Source organism: Coloeus monedula (genome assembly GCF_965178545.1).
Source record: "Coloeus monedula genome assembly, chromosome: 12".
NCBI classification, from domain to species: domain Eukaryota; kingdom Metazoa; phylum Chordata; class Aves; order Passeriformes; family Corvidae; genus Coloeus; species Coloeus monedula.
This window is the reverse complement of record NC_138792.1, coordinates 18686928-18702265: the sequence shown is the minus strand read 5'-3', so window position 1 is coordinate 18702265 and position 15338 is coordinate 18686928. Positions and strand designations below refer to the sequence as shown.

Sequence of the window (15338 nt, the reverse complement as noted above, 5' to 3'; positions counted from 1 at the left end):
GGCAGAGAATCCAAAGTAGTGAATTACTTATCACCAAGTGACCACTGAGATCATCAACCCACAGAACCACACACCCTCCACAGCCCTTCCCTCCCAAGGGATTTTGGGGCACCAGGTGGAAGGCGTAGGTTTATCCACAGAACCATGGAATGGCTTGGGTGGGAAGGGACCTTTAAGGTAATCTCATTCCACTGCCATGAGCAGGGACACCTTCCACTAGCCCAGGCTGCTCCAAACCCATCCAACCTGGCTTTGGACACTGCCAGGGATCCAGGGGCAGCCACAGCTTCTCTGGGCACCCTGTGCCAGGGCCTCCCCACCCTCACAGGGAAGGATTTCTTCCCAATATCCCTCTTAAACCTTCTCCATGCATGGATCTGTTTGTGATGAATCCCACATGCTGACACTCTCATTCCAGAATAAAAGCACTGGGTTCCACACCAACAAGGGATTTGGTCTGTAGGAAGGAAGTTCCATGTTCCAGAAATAGGTGTCCACCCATGGATTTAGCCCACAACAGCTTCGAACATCAACAAGCCCTAAAACGGAACAGCAGCTCAGGAGAACCCAAACATTTCTGCAAGACACAAACCACCATCCACAGTGAGAATGAGTCTGCAGACAGGAAGCTCACTTTTGCATCTGTTCAGGTGGAATTCAGGGCTGTCACAGCACAAAAAGAGAGAATACACATTTAAGTAAACAGAACAGTTGAACTACAAGAAATAATTTCCTTGGGAGGTGGAGTGGTAGGTAGAAAGCCTCTATTTACTCTCAAGACAGGAAATACACCCATCCTATTGCCTAGGTAATATCACAAATATATACTCATAATGAAGAAATAATGTTAATGCAATAATGTCACTGTAATTATCCGTATCGTAATTATTTTGGTGGCAGCCTGGAAGCTTCAATCAGTGCTGGCATTTGGGCTCTGTGCCACAGCTGGCAGCAGAGCCATCCCCCACCCGGCCTGGAATGAGGACAGGCAAAGCAGCTTTAATCCCTCCAAGTCTGACCTGGAGCTCAGCCCTCCCAGGGGGGTAATTCACATACGAAGTGGAGGGTTTGGGGGCTGCACCCCATTTATCTGGTCCTGCACAGCTCTGCTGAGGCCCCACCTGCAGTGCTGTGTCCAGTGCTGGTGTCCCCAACATCAGAAGGACAGGGAGCTGCTGGAATGAGTCCAGAGGAGGCCAAGTTGTTAAGCGGACTGCAGCACGTCCCCTTTGGAGACAGGCTGGGAGAGCTGGGGCTGCTCAGCCTACAGAAAAGAAGGTTCTCGAGGAAGAGACCTTCCAGTGTCTGAGGGACTACAAGGAGGCTGGAGAGGGACTGTTCATCAGGAAGTAGTGACAGGACAAGGGGAGTTGGGTTCACACTGAGAGATGGGAAATTCAGATATACCGAAGAAATTCTTCCCTGGCACAGGGTGCCCAGAGCAGCTGTGGCTGCCCCTGGATCCCTGGAAGTGTCCAAGGCCAGGTTGGACAAGTCTTGGAGCAACCTGGGATAGGGAAGATGTCCCTGCCCATGGCAGGGGGTGGCACTGGATGGGCTTTAAGGTCCCTTGCAACCCAAACATCCTGGGATTCTGGGACACGAGCTCTCCTCAGGGCCGGGCTGTTCAGTGCTGAGATTTCAGCCATCACTGACCCCAGACTCTGCTGAGCACAGCTGGATTTTGGGGAGTTTTCCCAAGAACTAATCAAGTCCACAGGAGCCAGCCCAGTCTTGCTGGAGTCCCAGCAGGCTCTTTGCTCCTTAGACCCCTGCACAGACCCTGGGAGTGCTGCTGTGGGTGGGAGGTGACAGTTTCTCACTGCCACACCGAGCACAGCTGTGCTGCAACAGGCTGCAGCACAGAGCTGAGCTTACGGCCAGAAAAGCCTGGTTTAGACAAGCAGTTTATCAAGTCTGAGGTGCTAAAGCTCCTTTTCATACCAGCCTGAGGCCTCAGGGGGTTTTTCAAAGGTCTCCACACTCCCCTTATTTTTTTTTCTCCAGCTCTTCACCTCAAGATATTTATATATGCAAAGAAGTTCAATTTTTATAGATTTTTATCAACAGTAAGGCTGGAGGAGACTGAAGTTCTAATTTAGACTATTACATACTCTAATGGAAGAGTCTGTCACCACAGCCACCCACACCTCAGCAGTCACACAGAGCAGCAGGTTCTGTAAGGGCAACAGCATCTCCTCCGAGAACCAAAATCAACTGTGTTCTTAATAATGATTTCTCATGTGCTTTTCTGGTTAGAAAAACCCCAAACGAACCCACATGTCATGCTGCAAGAGGAAATATCCAAAGCACTGCATTGCCAGCTTCACGCTGATAGAAGTATTTAAATTTAACATCTAATTTTTAATTTATAGGGTCAGAAAATGAACCTGCCAGCTCCCCCAACGAAGCAGTCCGAAGTGCCTGCAGAGATCCTGCCGGTTGTGCCATACCCACAGGATGCTTTTGCAGTAAACACAGATGTAAATGAAACTCTTACAGTAAATGAGTTTGCATTTGCATCCCGGCAGTGTCACGCCCTCAGTCACCACACCCATGCCTGCAGTACAGTTCTACTCAGATACTAACAGGGTTTTACACAGTTACAGCTCTATTATAAAAATGTTCCTTACTATAGACACAAACTAAGCCAAGACACGAAGCACCAGCTGGAGGAAGCTTTGATCAAACCATTTTTAGGTTTAATTTTGGTAAAATAGCTGAAAAACTGTCTGTTGGATGAATGCACCAAGTTTTGACCAGTTACGCATGCTTTACACCCAAGTGTTTGCTGCCTGTGCCATCTACTGGTGCAAAGGACTCCTCCAACTCGTGCTCCCTCCTGCTTCGACAGCCCAGCTGAACACAGCAGCTGCTCAAAGCCAAACACAGCATTAGAAGATCCCAGGAGTACCTGAAAATTCCAATATTTTGGCTTGGACAGCCCCAGCCTAAAACACTTAGGGATAGGTAACAAGCCCAGCAGAGCACACGTGTGACCAAATCCAGCTCCCTGCTCACCTCAGAGCAGGTGAGAACAATCTGTTCCTGCTGTCCCTGGCTCCATGCCTGGAACATCCAATAACATCTGAAAGAACTGACTTCACTTCGTTCCAAAGGTATAGCAAGTGTTCCAGCCCATGTGGAAGCGGGTCCAGCATTCCTGGCTGGAGGTGCATCCACTCCATGGACACTCTGAGCTGGAAAGAGCAACTCCTGGGGTTTCTTTTCCATATAATCACACCTCACTGCTACAAGCAGATGCTTCTTGCTCTCCACAACCAACATGTCTCCAAGTCCTTCCACTCAAGGTTACGAAAAGAACCCATCCTGGTTATCCTCCCATCCAATCCAGAGGAGCAGGAAATCACCCCTTGTCCAAAGGCACAAAGTCTGAAGGAAAAACTTCCCAGCACAGCTGCTTCTCCCAGTAACACCCTGTGAGGGAAGGAAACCTGGCTCACAGTGACAGGAATCAGAGCTTTCTACAGCATTTTATTTCATTATACACTTCAATTTACTGAAATACTCTCCTACACACACTATTCTAGAGCCAAAGCTCTGGTTTTGGGACACATCCTTGGGGGAAGAGCTGTGTTAGTTTCTGTGCTAAAAGTCCTGTGTTCTCCTTTCTCCTGCAGTTTCCTGGGCAATGACAGAGCAGCAACTCCTACAGGCACCTCTCCCTCCCCACGGCTCTCTGTGCAGAAATCCTGCTGCTTTCCTTCCAGCTGCACAATCCCAGGCACTTTCCAGGAAAGCTACAAGGGTTCAGCAACACTTTAGCTCGGAGCCCCAGAAGTTTCAGGGCAGGACTCTCCTGTCTGAGCTTCCAGCAAAGCTCAGGGTCAGAGCTAAACATTCATTAACCTCTGCCTATGCCGATGTGCTGAACAGCCCCTCATTAACACCCACGAACAGGGACAGGCAAACCTTCAATCACAGCCTCATCACCAGCAATATTCAAATGAATTGTAAATACATCCTGCCCTTGCAGTGAACACCCCCAGAGCTGCCCCTGGGGGATGCTGTTTGGAGAGAGCTGTCTGTTCTACCCTCTGTTCCTCGAGCTTGTCTGGCATCACAAAGCATTTCCACAGCACCAGAAGAGGAAATTCAGCTTCACAAGCTCAAAAAGAAGTTAAGAGGGGTAAGAGAAGAGCACTGCATGATGCCTCAGGCCCACAGCATCACCCCCCTCACCTCTGAGCACCAGGAAATCACACAAACACCGAAGTTTTAGAGAAACATTTATTATAGGGTTGCAGAATTTATGCCAATATAAAGTCCCTTAATAAAACTCTCAGGTTTATCAACTGCAGGACACTAACTCTTCATTCTCTTTAGACTGCAGCTTTCCAAAAAAAGGGAACAATGCACTGACTGCAGCAGTAATGCTACTTGCTCATAAAAAGTTGATCTAAAAAGTTTATATAAGCCCAAGTAGTTTAAGTTTACAACTACAGTCACGTTCACAAGTGAGCTATACCAGAACAGACCCTGGAAATAGGAAGTTACAGGATAAATCAAGTCATAACCAAAAATACTGACAAGCTTTAAGAGCAACTATCTGAATCTAACAACTAAATGCCACAAAACCAAACTAAGGGAGAAGAACTCAACGTAAGCTCAGGGAAGGTTCCAAATATACATACGAATTCAATACAGTAATTGCACAAAAAGAAATAGGGTAGTGTTAAAGGTTTCTGATCACTGAGCTTGGATTTTACATGCTGCACACATGGTCGTTAAAATAAACCTTTAATGAGCCAGATCAGGAAGGTTTCTGAGCCAGGATACGGAGTGCAGAGCTATTCTACAGAACTACACAAGATGTGCAAACCACAGATTATTAATATTAATCATTCTGTGAAAGTTAAGGTGAACATAACTGGTTCCAGCCAAGGAACTGGTTAACATTTTTATATATATATATTTTTCTGCCATTCCCAGATTACACTAAATCAAACACATTCAACAGATAAACTGATATTAGCTTTCTAAAAAAACCTTACTCAAATTTAAGTTTTACATGAGACAACTAAAAAGTTATACCAAGGATCAACGAAAGCTGAAATGGTGACTTTGTCTTCTGAAATACAAGCAATACACAGAAAATGCATAAGGCTTTTGATTATCACTGCACGGTTTAATTGCAGAAGTCGATGTCTAACGCTGACTTCTCCAAGAAGGTGTGACCTGGTCACCTCCCATCCGTCACCTTTCACTGCTGACAAATCTTTGTCTCAACCACGAAAGAGTTTTCAAAGTGTCTGATTGAGTGACAGTTCTCCGCTGCCCGTTTCTGCACACCTGGGGACGAGAGATGACAAGAGGCTGAGGGAAGAGCAAGCATTGCCAGCTTCCATCATTACAAGACACAATCATTCAGTGCATTGTGTTTCTCCAGCCAGGAATTGCCACCAGAGCCTGCTATGGGCTTGTTTTCCATCCCAAATCCCTAGCCCAATGTGCATTTGCACAGGGTGTGCTTTGCAGAGCACTTCACCTTGGGAGGATTTACCTCACTCTAGTTCTTCCTAACACTATTGGAGTGATTTTTCTCTATTTCAGGACATGCCAGCACTGGGTCTGACCCAGGCAGTTTACTTCTATCAGCTGTGGCTCAGTAAGAGACAAGAACACAGCAGTCCTACCACCAAAGAGCTGCTCTCCTCAATCACTTCCATTTGCAGTAATTCAGAGAAGCTTTAGTTTAATTAGACAAGAATTGTTCAGAGTAAGCAAGAGAAGCACCACCTCTTTACCTAACCCCAGCAGGGCACTGCTTTGGTTTATTAACACCTAAAATCCCGGGTGTCCTTCAATTCAAAGGCATCAGGATGGAGGTGAAGTTTCCAATGCCCACCCAACAGGATAACCTGGGTTCCTCCTATGCCTCCAAGTTACAAGTCCAGGGAATTGCCACAGCACCTGAGGTCAGTTTAACAGATGAACACACAAACTCCACAACAGCTGAGAGCCAAGGCAGCACCAGCAAAATGAGAAGAAATGAGAAGACTTTCCCAGAGAAGTTCCAGGAGTTTATCCATTGCAGTCTCATTTCTGTGACATGGCTCATACACTGTGTGCTAGAAATGAGGTGGGGAAGGCAAGGCAAGACTGGCCCCTGAACAATTTTCTCCTCACTTTGATTAGTTTTCCCACCCTCTCCCCTCCACAGGCAAAGAGGGAGAGTTACAGCACAGCAGCTGTACCAGGAAGCATTTTCCATTTACCAGAATCCTTTTGTGCAAGTGCTCTGCAGGAATCTTTTGCTCTGCGGCAAAGATGTCAACAACGTGTTAGAGCAGGATGATTTCAGGGAACATCATAAACACTCTTCACAGGGCTGTCTACAGACACAGCAGCTGTCAATTTAGCCTTGTTCCCAAAATCATCCTCACAACAGCTCAGTCACACGCCTCTGCCTCCCATGAGGACAGCATTTAGTGTTCCTTCATGTGCCCTACACAGAACCCCTTTGCTGCTCCCACAGAGGGAGCCTTCCTTCCATCCACAACAGGATGTTGTGTGCAGCAAGCAGCAGATGTGGCTCCTGATGCTGCAACTGGGCTGAGGAAACTCTTGCCTAAGAGCTTGGCAGCCAAACCAGAGCACAGAGTCCTGACAAACCAAACATTTGCATTCTGAAAGGCTCTAACTGACAAAGGGTTAGCTGGCCGTGTTTGGTGGGAGCAGCAAATATGAAATGCTTTGAGCTACACTGAAGCAAAACTCACAGCACCAGATTTCTGTCCTCCAGGCCTCGTCACAGTAGGTAGGAGCACAGACACCTCAGCTCAGTCCCTGTCACAGAGTGGCAGGAGCACACAGGCAATAAAGAACCAGAGCTCAGCAGCTCCTCTGGAGTGTTCTTCCTCTTTCAGAGAGGAAGTCTGGGATGTCCGGAGCTCACTGTTCAATTACTTTTTTTTTCAGAGCAAGTAAAGCAGAAGAAAATGTTTTTATTTGGTGCTCCTGTAACCCAGTTTTAGATAGGACAGGGACAGAATGAGCTGTGCCTACAGAGACTCACATTATCTGATGGATTATATGGATTTTGGGGTCAAACTAACTTTTAAGTTCAACCAAAAGATAGAACAGAAACAGACTTAAATTTGGTTTGGGCATGAAGCCTGTAATTGTGTAACTGAAACTTTTTCAGCATGTTCAAATGACACTTCACATTCAGACATGAAGGGAGGGGAAATACCCAGCAGGATCAGGAGTAGCCTCAGCTTCTGCTGAGCACTCAGATTCCCAAGACTAAAAACTCCCCAGGTTTAAGTATTTACCCCTTCCCTAGTTAAACAATACCTTTGCTTTTTCCTGAGGGGAACTTACCCATGATTTGGTCTCTGCGCTGAAGCCTGAAAGTCTCTTTTCCCACACAGAGCTGGTAGATGAAGATGCCCAGATCAGACACGTTATCAATCTCCTCTGTAACCACCATCTCCTCACGCACCAGGTACGTCTGGGGCAGGTAAGAGCCAGTCTGGAAGAGACAAAACCTGCAGGTACAGACTGCTGCTTACCACTACATTTTACTCTTTGCTTTGGAAGGGATTCAAGCAGGAGAGTTCAGCCTTCCTGATTTTTAATACCAAGATATGCTGAGCTCAACCAGTCGCATACTAGGGAAGTTAAAAACTGACAGAGGCCATTTCAAACAGCTGCAGTTACATCCAAACAAAGCACAATTAACCTCAACTCTGCAAGCCTCACGTGAAGCAAATGTAAATAGAACCTGGTCAGGTTTATCTGTACACAAAATTTGCAGCTAAAAGAGAAACAAAGTATTGTGAAAGACTCCAGGTTTGAGGCAATGTATTTCTAATATAAAAAAGGCAGGGCAACCTACAAAAGGCTTCACCAGATGCTCCCAGCACTACTGAGACAGCTTCCTACCCCTCAACTCCTAAAACAGGGGCAGGGACATACACTTACAGCTTATCTTCATGGAGCTAAAAAAAAATACTGCAACAAGCTAAACTAGACCAGTGGCCTCTAGAACCAGATGTAAGAGAGTCAATGATTTTTTTAAAAAGTCCATTTGACACATGATAGCCAAGTACTGCACTTAAGTGGGAAGCAGCAACAAGTTCTGTTAACTTGACCCACAAATCATCTTGGAAAAACACCAGTTTTAGTCACTGAAGAGTCAAATGCTTGTGGTGATCTCATAACTGCAGCGCCAATAACTGGGGAACAAGTTCACATTGTTCTTTTCAGCAAAACCCTCATGGGGCGACCGAGCTTGCTGGGAGTAACTCTCAGGTTTAGGCTTTCAATGATATTTGGAGCTTTATCAAATTCCTTTCTAACAGCTAAATTTAGCCTTATCTGCTGGTTGCTTTCAGCTCTCATAAAGCCAGGTATTAATAAGAGCATTAGGCATGAATCTACTCAACATAATATACACTGACAGCTGGCCTTAACTTCAGTGCAGTGACTGAGCTGGGGGATTATGGACTCTGATGGAGGGAGGACTGTTCTAGCAAGGGCCTGAAGTTCAGGAGCAGCACCCAGCACTCTTAGCAAAAGGCAGCCTGTCAGCAGAACCCAGCAGCAAAGCTCCCACATACCGCCAGCTTGGCGAAGAGATCCATCAGATTCCTTGGAGGCATGACTATGGAAGTGTTCAGTGGGATCACGTAGCAGTTCCCCAGCTGCAGGTCGAGATACGCTGTCAAAAGCTGTTTTAAAAAAAGTTTTCAGTTAGTCAGGGAGCCTTCAATTAGCAGAACACAATTCTACCAGGAGCAAGGCAAGCTAAAAAAGCTGGATATCACTCACAGCTACTACAGAAGTGGTGCATTCAGGAACTGCTCTGTGTAAGAACTGAACTGTTACCACTTTGGTAAACCAAGTGGTTACAGCAATAGTTTAAAAAACTTTCGCAGATAAGAGAAAGCTGAATGGAAAAGCAGCTTCTGCCATAATTGTAAAGGAGTACAGTTTGTACTAACACAGAGGAAGTATTTGGGAGTATGATCTCATAACTGAAAAGGTCTAATGAAGCACAGTACAAACAAAAGGTATCCAGCTGCCAATAACAATCGTTCCCTTTAAATAGTTCTTCAGGAAAAGTATTAGTCCCTACAATAATCTCATCAGCATTGCCACTGAGCACAAGAACTGCAGCAACTAGAATTATCTGTTTATTCTATCTGCATTGCCAAGGCTGGATTTACAACCAACCTCTGAGAGCTTTTACAGCTGACTGAGGATAAATGTTAACACTATCAACACAACTTTAATAAAAAAGTCAAATGAAAGCCATCCTCTCCTCTTCGCCTTACACAAACTCCATGCAACTACACAGCATTGTCAGGTTCCAAGTTTCAGCTGCTTGAAGTGATTTTTCAATGCCCTTCTCCAAGGCCCACACCTGTTTGCAATCCTACAATTTGCTGTGACATTGTGCTGCATCCCTAGTCCCTTAACACACATTTATGATGTTCTCCATTTACATGGGATTCTTGACCAAACAGCAAGAGGCACTTCCAGATATCCCACAAGTACCAGTAGAGTTGCACAGCACTGAGATGCATTTTTCTGGGAAACAACTCAAGAGTTCCTACCCACAGTGACTGTACCACCACTGCAGTTAATCCCACTGTTACAGAGTTCACAGGGTCAGCTGTGTCACACTAAAACCCAAGCAGCACTCGCGCTGACAGCGAGCTTTGAAGCCTCGAGCGCAATCCCCCGAGCGGTGCGCGCCTGTCCCCGGTCCCGGCCGTGCCCCCGGACACTGACCCTGTCGAAGTCGTGCACGATGGCAGCGGGGTCGCTGTCGGAGAACTTGGGCACGGGCACATCGATGATGGCGATGTTGTCGTCCTCGCGGATGTCGGCCTCCTCGGCAATGGGCAGGAAGTACGGCTCCACCGCGCGCTCCCGGCCCTCGTTCTCAAAGTAGCACATCTCCCCACGGTACACCTTGTGCTGGGACATGAGCAAGGGCAGTTACCTCACAGCAAACCAGCTCTTAACACTGCATTTCTGTCTGCCGAGACTGAGCACGGCTCCGTCACACCCAAAAGACACACAATCTTCATGGCCCCGTGATCCTTCTTTCCCCTTCATCTTTCCAGTCTAGTGATAACCCATTTACACCTTTTTTAATCAATGCTGTTTAAGTAAAAAAGAACTCTCACATTACCTTTGGCATGAAGTACTTGTAGATGCAGGCTCCACCCACAACAACCCCTGCCAAAATGAACGCCAGGCCCAGCAGAGTCAAGAGACATCTTCCAGATGAGTTTTCAGCCCTGTGTGTGGCAACTTCTGGGTCCTTTAAATAAAGAAAGGTGAGAACTTAGAAAGGGCAGCTGCTCTGAATTTAAAGTGAGTTGTTATCAACTGCTTCACTTTGACCCACCATCTTCTACTTCTTCTAGGTGCAGGAATTACAAGTCAGCATCATAAAATAAGAAAACACTCACATGAAATGTTACTGCATCAGATTAAGATCAGTTTTCAAACAGCATCAAGAGTATTTTCTGAGTTAGAGGATGTTTTTCTAAACAAACCTTTGTCCAGGAACTATTGGAATTGTAAGAAAGTTAAATAACTGTAACAAAAGATACTGTGCTGCAGCCACATTCTAGTACAAGAAAGCAGGATTTGTAGATCAAGGTCATTAAAGGTACACAGTGTCTTCAGGCCTTTTGGTAAAGCCTCTTTCCCCTCCTCCTCTCGCTATCACTTGCATTAACATTACTTTTCCTCCCAAAGCTGGATTAACAGAAGAAGCCAAGATGCAACTTTGTCTCTTGGCTGGGGAACAAGACAACTGACACAAGTCACCAGGTTTTGGAACTTTTAATATGCACAAGCAAAGTGCATTATGAAAGAAAACCACTCGTCAGCTTAAACACAGCTTCCAATTATGCCAAATGAAAACAAGTCCCTGTGGCACATCCTACCCTGCAGCCTCAAAATAACCTCTCTCCTACCCAAATCCCAGGAAGTTTTGTTTCCAACAGCCTGAAACTTCCCTCTTTAGCTCAGCAGCTTGTTTTCCCCCACCCAGTGTTCTCTCCAACAAGGATGACTGCACCCAAAGGAAACTACTCTCAGGTGGTGTCGAGTTGTGCAATCCTCACTGCAAAGGCAGAGGTGGTGTCTGAAAGGAAAGTTTAACCCTCCAGAGCTCCTGCAGCATCTTCCCAGACTTCCAGCTGCAAGGCTCAGGCAAGCCAAGTGAAGAGAACAGCAAAAGTACTGTCAAATACTAAACAATCAGAAGAGACATTCCCTCCTGGAATCACATACTGGGCTTGAGTCTTTAAAAGGAAAAAACAAAACACAAAAACAACCACCAAACCCAAAATGTTTAGATAACCTCTATATTTGGTCAAGAAGGTCCCTTTAATGATTCCTGACTCCAGGATTTAATAGCTTGCTTTCAAGATCTGCTCTTTGTCCTGGTCAGGAAGGAAGAAAATTGGATTTCGCAGTAAAAGAGCTTTTCCTTTGAGGTGTTCCCAGAATCAGTGGCTGGGCTGGGCACAACAGCTTCCATGGCCTTTCTTTATTTGGGTCCTGCAGAACACAACACATTTAATGACCTGTGCTCCCAACAAGCGCCAGCATTATCACCGAGGTTGCAATATTTCCATGCTCAGCAAGATGCAGCAGCATAAAAGTCAAAGCCATCAGTTATGCAAGCACTGAAACAAACCCCAAGCTGTTTTGTGAAAGTCAATACTCCCACATTCCACTCGCGCATCCTCCAAACACAAAAATGTTGGTTCAGCAGGACACAAGCTGCTACAATTGGCATGTGAAGCATTTGTTAAAAAAGAAACAAACTACAAAAACAAAGCCAAACCCTGGTTTCAAGTCAGAATGATGCCACATTTCTATGGCACTGTGTGAAAATCATCTTTCAGGGTTAAGCAGCTGTAAGATGGAGATTAATTCTGTTCTCTCCATGTTCACCTCCACCTTGGAGGTCCTTACTCATCCAGCCTGTCCCTACTTGAACACACCAGTCTGCACCAGTTTTGGCACTCCAGCCATCCCAGTGCAGGGATGATGTCGACATCTAATTAGCTACACTTGCACTACACCTATTTCAAACAAAGCAAAGGTGGTTCAGCATATTAAGCAGCAATGTGGGCAGCTGAACCTGAGAGGGAAGAGTTGACAGAGCTGCTAAGAGAACACAATAGGAAGATTTTGCTCCAGCAGGTTACAAAACCTCTGCACAAAAGTAACAGATAAAAGTCATCAAAAACCTACAAAGAAAATGCAGTTCTAAGCCATAACAAGCAAAGAAAACGAGGGATAAGAGACAAGAAGAAAAATCACTTGTTTTAACACTGCTGACAGCCCCAAAGAACCTGCAGGGAGAAAATTCTGCAAGCTCAAGGGTTTTGTGCAGATACTCCAGGGGACTTTTATTGTGCGGTTTCAGCCAACATTAGCCTTTAAGCTTGTTTGCTCTGCACAAATATTCCAGCAAAAGAAGACATTAACAACCACTCCAACAAGTCTGTCTTGGAGTAAAATTATGAACTTGATGTTTACACGCAATTCCAAGCCCTGAAGCCAGAGTGAAGAGTTGTTAAAAACCCAAGTACGTGTGTGCAAACACACAGGATATTCCAAATTAAGAGGAGCAGCTCTCACGAGAACACAAAAAGGGGTGTGTTTATTAGAACTATTCCAGTCAAAGCTTTCACAGTACAGGGCTAGTAAATGTATATACAACCAGTTGCCTCAGGAGTAGCTGAGGAGTTTGTCCCACAAGAAATTGGCCAGGCTAATGACATCAACAAATTTTAAATCCTTTATCTACCCTGTTTTCCTACTTTCTCTCTTTTTGATCCTGTAATTCAGTGCTACTATATTAAATGTGCACACATCAAGCACTGACAGCTCAGAAGAGTGCACTGAGCAGGAAAATCACTCTGCATCCTTTCTCCTTCCAAAGGGAGGCTATTTCAGGTGAGGCTGTGTAGGCTGGAAGGGAAGCTGCTTTCCTGATTACAGCTTAGAAGGGAAAAAAAAAAAAAAAGAAAGAACTAGAGCCCAACTCCACAAGTTTTGTTGTTTTAAAAATTTTCTTACTTTCCAATTTCAAATAAACTCAGCCCGTGCCATCTTCCCCGTCTAGAACCACTGATGTATTTACCTACAGGCTGAGCTTCTCCATCTGCCTAAAGCGCAAGACACCTTCAAAACAAATTTCCCACAAACTGGGAAAGTTCCACTCAAGCCAGCGACGCGCAGCTCGCTGGGAAGGAAAAGCCAACCACAGGGTGCTAGCCTGGGTTTCTATTTAAAACCCTTTATGGCAGGTTTCTTAATTTAAGCGCGACACCGACGCCTCACCGCAGCTGCCGGGAGGCTCCGAGCGCCGCCGGGAGCGGAGGACGAGCCTCAGCCCGCTTTGTTTGCCTGCAAGGCGCCGGCCGAGCGCTGCCCACGCCGGGGGGAAGCTCTCCCTGCGCTTCCCCGGCCGGCCCAGGGCCGAGCTGGGAGCTTTAAAGCGCCGTCAGGAAACGCGGCGCTGGCACGGGCCCAACTCGAGATAAACACCCGGTGCCGGCGCTGGCCCGGGGGTGTCACGGGACATCGCACCGCGACGGGGCTGCGGAGAGGGACAACACCGCGGCACCGGGGCCCCGCAGCCTCTGGCGGCTGAGAGGAGACGCTCCCGCAGCCCCGGGCAGGGCGCGCCGGGGCAGCCGCCACAGGAGCGCGAGCCCCGCGGCCGCCGCCGCCTCCCCCGGCCGCGAGAAAATGGCGGCGGCTTCGTCTCCTCGCGCCCCCCCTCACACCGCCCCGCTCCTCCCCCCGCCGCCGCTGGCCAGGACACCCTTGTGCCCGCACCTTGTCGGCCACCAGCGCCTCGGCCGCCTCCTTTTTGGGCTCATCCTTGAGGGCGAAGGGCGAGTTGAAGGCGATCTTCACCATGGCGCCGGCGCTGCTGCCGCGTCCCGGAGCGGCAGCGGGGACAGCGCGGAGGGCGGGGCGGGGTCTGCGATGGCCACGCCCCCTCCAGCCCCGCCCACGGGCCCGCGGGAGCGCCCCCTGCCGGCCGCGCCGTCACACGGCTCCATTTCCCCGCCGCCCCTCGCCTCAGGCGCCGGGAGCGGATCCCGACGTGGCGTGGCGGGATCAGAGAGGCTGGAAAAGGCCTCCGAGACCACCGAGTCCAACCTGTGACCGATCCCCACCTTGTCACCAGCCCAGAGCACCGAGTGCCACGTCCAGACCTTCCTTGGACACCTCCAGGGATAGGGACTCCGCCACCTTGCTGGGCAGCCCCTGCCAAGGCCTCACCGCCCTTTCCATGCAAAAATTCCTCCTGCTGTCCAACCTGACCCTCCCGTGGTGCAGCTTGAGGCCGTTCCCTCTCATCCTGTTCCTGTTTCCTGGGAGCAGAGCCCGATCCCCCCGGCTGCCCCCTCCTGTCAGGGACTTGTGCAGAGCCACAAGGTCCCCCCTGAGCCTCCTTTGCTCCAGCCTGAGCCCCTTTCCCAGCTCCCTCAGCCGCTCCTGGTGCTCTCTGGGCACCTGTCCCAGTGCTCTGCCCCCTCCATGGAAAGAAATTCTTCCTCATGTTGACGTGGAACTTCTTATGGTTTGGTTTATGGCCATTGCTCCTTGTCCTGTCACTGGCACCACTGAACAGAGCCTTGCACCATCCTCTGGCACCCCTTGGAGATACTGGTATGGATGGATGAGATCCTCTCCCAGTCTTCCCTTCTCCAGACTAATCAAGCCCAGCTCCCACAGCTTCTCTTCATCAGGGAGATGCTCCAGACTCCTCATCACCTTTGTGGCCTCCACTGGGCCGTCTCCAGCAGTTCCTTGTCTTTCTTGTCCTCAAGAAGCCCAGACCTGGGCACAGCCCTCCAGATGTGCCTCAGAAGGGAGAATGAAACACTTAATGAATTAGACTGTGTGAAACAATCTTCTCCTTCATATGGATGGAAATCTGTGTCCGTCTCGCTAGAATTTGACTTTACAGCTCTACAAAGAAATCTGGTTTGAATCTGGTGCCCACACCATGGAACCCTCCCTCGCAGACAGCCATAATTAAACAGAGCTGAACACTTATGCAAATATTGCAATAAGTAATTCTTCTAAGTGTAAACAACATGCGGTGTGTATTCCAGCATTCAAAGCATGTTCCTGTTATTCCACAGATGGAATACACTGTGTTTCCTTTCAAGATCATAGGTTTGATATTGCTGCCTTTCATGTTCGTAAGAATTTTGACTTTGACTTCAGTCAGAGAAGAACAAAGTGTTTTATGTCTATTTAGCCTGACTTGGTCTAGTAACAGAAAACACTCTAACTTCATTTTA

At 47.7% G+C, this 15338-nt stretch overlaps 1 protein-coding gene across 1 annotated transcript; it reads right to left on the bottom strand.

Annotated features, from left to right (window-relative positions):
• Positions 1-4237: 4237 nt before the first annotated feature.
• On the bottom strand, positions 4238-13995 carry ITM2A (integral membrane protein 2A). Its single transcript, XM_082289732.1, has 6 exons — positions 13855-13995; positions 10172-10303; positions 9766-9954; positions 8589-8699; positions 7348-7498; positions 4238-5313 (listed from the first exon to the last, which is right to left on the bottom strand). The coding sequence occupies exons 1-6, from the start codon at positions 13936-13938 to the stop codon at positions 5225-5227; spliced, it is 756 nt and encodes a 251-aa protein (XP_082145858.1). The 5' UTR covers positions 13939-13995; the 3' UTR covers positions 4238-5224.
• Between the last annotated feature and the right edge of the window lie 1343 nt (positions 13996-15338).

Coding starts and splice junctions, on each gene's coding strand:
- ITM2A (XM_082289732.1), bottom strand. CDS start 13,938: ATGGTGAAGATCGCCTTCAACTCGCCCTTCGCCCTCAAGGATGAGCCC. Junction 10,304..13,854: donor AGGCGCTGGTGGCCGACAAG/GTGCGGGCACAA, acceptor CTTTATTTAAAG/GACCCAGAAGTTGCCACACA. Junction 9,955..10,171: donor ACAAGTACTTCATGCCAAAG/GTAATGTGAGAG, acceptor CTCATGTCCCAG/CACAAGGTGTACCGTGGGGA.